Here is a 3,073-nt window from a genome sequence, read left to right on the forward strand (position 1 = left end):
TGGGAGGTGAAAACCATGTATTTTTATCTTACAAGAGGCGGTCCCTAAAGTGGAGCCCACCAAATACAAGATCTCAAAATTCATTGGAAGACAAGTAAATAGTGTAATCTATCTCACGAATAGGCAGGCAATCATAAAAAGATTGCTTGAGCAACATCCAAGAATAGTAGAAAATGAAAGTAGGCTCTCCAAAGCATCTATGATTCCCATCTTTCCACATAGTCCAAATTGCCCATATGAAAAAAAGATCAAACTTTGCCCTTAGGATGTATGTGCACGAGCACACACACACACCTACCTCTAGTTGTTTTCATTTGTTCAAGCAAACCTTACCTCTCCCCCCCCGCCCCTCTCTCTCTCTCTCTCTCTCTAATGATCAACCTCAATCGAAAAGTTATCGAATACCATGAATTCCAAGGGTACTACCAAGTTTCAAACCCCTTGCTATGTCTTTCTTCTAAGGCTTCTTTTTCTTTGTACTCTTTTCACCTTTTCTGACTATTCACAAAGGTTCTTATTGCTGTGAGCTTTCATAAGACATGTTTCTCTCGAGCAAGGTAAAAGGCGTAAAGGTGGAAAATGGTATTGCCTTGGCTTGGAATCGATCCCAAGAATTTCCAAGACGGAAAGGAGTGTAACAAAGATGAAAATGGCATTGCCCCGTAAGTTGTAACGTACAAGAAGATGGTTTTTTTCTCCTGCCAGGTGTTTTGTTTTGTACAAGACTATTTCTTTACAGAAGGCTACTTCTCGGTGTACCTTTTATACACACTAGACTCGACTCTCACTCATCCTGGCACTCCCTTGAACAGCAAAAAGGCCAGCCGTCCAAGGCAAAAATAGATAAAACTGCCGCAAGTATGAGTCACATAGGAACCAAAGTCTGTACCCACCACGCATTGCCAACCTGGCCCGTAGGAAGTATCGAACTCCTGCACAGACAAACATAAATTAGCCCTATTGAAGCTTGGGTGTCGAGTCCTATCTAATTCTTATTCCCCAAATTGAACATCGAGTAAGATGCACATGAGAACACCCAATAATTCAAACTCGACCAAGCCGCTTCCAATCTTCTTCTCAAGGAACCAAGCAAGCCAGATTTTGGAAATTCCCATGAGGATTTATGAAGGGATTCAGCTATGCATTTGTCTCTCAGGGAGATTTTCCAAATATTTCAATACATGTAAGGTGTATGCAGGATGATACTGCTGGAGTGCTTAAGTAACAATGAGTGTTACACACAGTCGTTAGCGTACAGTGAGTCGAACCCAAATTGGTTGCTGTTTATGAACATTATCCGTAGACGAGACACGAGACCTCACCTTTTTTATGAAACAGGCAATATCCTTGCATTCCGTGACGTCGTGAAGGTCCAAAGCCTGCGACGCGCAACACATCGCATGCTCCTGCATCAAGATAGGCATGTCTGTCTCCCCAACCACGGCTTTTCCTTCCAACATATTCGCCAGCTAATACCCTGGTTCCGCTTCTACGCTCAGAGATCTCCGATCCTGCAAGGAACAAGGCAATTACGGGGAAAAACTTTGTCCGTCACGAAACTGCTAAAATAACAGCTCAACCATGAAAGGATCCACTCCGACATGGGTACAAAGTGCAACACAGCAGCAAACCATATTGTGCGTAAGAGAAAACTGAACTACAGATGTATATGTAAGGCATTAGCCTACATGAATTTCTTGTTGAGCGGAGAGTTCGGCTAATAGGATAACGTCTCACGGGAGAAGACTTCATCAGGGAGAGGATGTGTGGGCATCCAATGCAGTACAGCATCATCGATGGTGCCTGGAATTGGGATTGTTCAATTGACATGTACAAGGGGATATGAATCGTATGATGTAAGCAAAAGCACAGAGGAGCAATGCATGCTGGAGTCCGGACTCCGGGCTGCATTGTCTAATGGTTGCACCAATGAATGAGCGACTTTTTTGGTCATCACGGTCCAGCTTGAAGTAGCATCGAATAATGAGCTAGTGCGGTGCGCATTGAAAGGGGGGACGGCACACACGCGGACCGTAAAAGAAAAGAGCTGAATCAGCAGACGCTAAGGCCAACCAACAACAGTGAACAATAGCGAGACGGAAAATTCTTCGGTTGTTAAAGCTTTCGGTTCGCTTAAACAGAGCAATGATTCAGGAATAGATCTTACCTCCAAAGGGTTAAAGAGATGAAGATGATGAGCAGGAATTATTCGTTATTGCTGCAGTCTTCTTCAAGCGCGAATCGATGTGCTATAATCGTTTGGCAAAAAGATGCAGATGATAGGACTGGAGCCTAAATGCCGATTCCGACCTGTAAGAAAAGATGGATCTCAAAACAAGCTCGAAGATAACGCACAAAACAATGCTTGGCGTAGAAAAGAAACGAAACGAAACAAAGACGATCGAGGTGACTGAGACTTTAGGAAAACGATCTGCACGCACCACGCTCTGTGCAGTAGACAAAGGAAGAATTAAAGGCGTACCTGGTTGCTTCCGTGCTCCGTTCTCTCATGGATCATGTCCTCGTCGTCGTCGTCTTCTTCTTCTTCTGTTGCTTTTCTGATTTTCTTGTTTTCTCGATGGTGTGGTGTCGTCGTGTGGAGCCATAATTCCCGTCCCTTAGCACACTACTACACCAGCCCCTCCCTGTAACCTCGGATCGAACCCTCCAGAACTTTGTTCAAATCCAATCCTTCCCGCCCTAATTTCCCTCCAACCTAAGGGCCACCAGTGACCCACATCAGCTTTTGGAGAAAGAAAGGGGCCAAGGGGAATAATGGAGGGTAGGGGGCATTAAGGGGGTTTTCACACCCGTCCGCGACGGACGGCTGTGACCCCCAAAATGCGTGGGCACTGAGAAAAGGAAAGTCCAGACGCACATCTATTCACAACAGGGCAGATGAAATATGAACATTTATTCACAACACAGCGGATGAAATATGAACATATATTAAATGCTTCCTTTACTTAACACCAAAAAAGGTTGGGCTCAGTGGTAAGATCATCAGCACCCAGGAGAGTGGGTCCCAGTTTCAAATCTCATGATTGGATGGCTCTCGTGGACGCGAAGTTGG

At 44.8% G+C, this 3,073-nt stretch overlaps 1 protein-coding gene across 2 annotated transcripts; it reads right to left on the reverse strand.

Moving 5' to 3' along the window:
- Positions 1-436: 436 nt before the first annotated feature.
- Positions 437-2,627, reverse strand: LOC147889895 (uncharacterized). Of its 2 annotated transcripts, XM_087390633.1 has the most exons (4): positions 2,483-2,627; positions 2,168-2,310; positions 1,323-1,511; positions 437-932 (listed from the first exon to the last, which is right to left on the reverse strand). In XM_087390633.1, exons 3-4 carry the CDS (start codon positions 1,458-1,460, stop codon positions 789-791), a joined length of 282 nt encoding a protein of 93 aa, XP_087246759.1. In that variant the 5' UTR covers positions 1,461-1,511; positions 2,168-2,310; positions 2,483-2,627; the 3' UTR covers positions 437-788. The 2 variants fall into 2 exon arrangements, with proteins under 2 accessions (XP_087246759.1, XP_087246760.1); XM_087390634.1 differs by lacking the exons at positions 2,168-2,310; positions 2,483-2,627 and adding an exon at positions 1,689-1,878.
- Between the last annotated feature and the right edge of the window lie 446 nt (positions 2,628-3,073).

Source organism: Dipteris shenzhenensis, chromosome 19 (genome assembly GCF_047967505.1).
Source record: "Dipteris shenzhenensis isolate YYH24624 ecotype China chromosome 19, Dip_SZ_1.0, whole genome shotgun sequence".
Classification (NCBI taxonomy): domain Eukaryota; kingdom Viridiplantae; phylum Streptophyta; class Polypodiopsida; order Gleicheniales; family Dipteridaceae; genus Dipteris; species Dipteris shenzhenensis.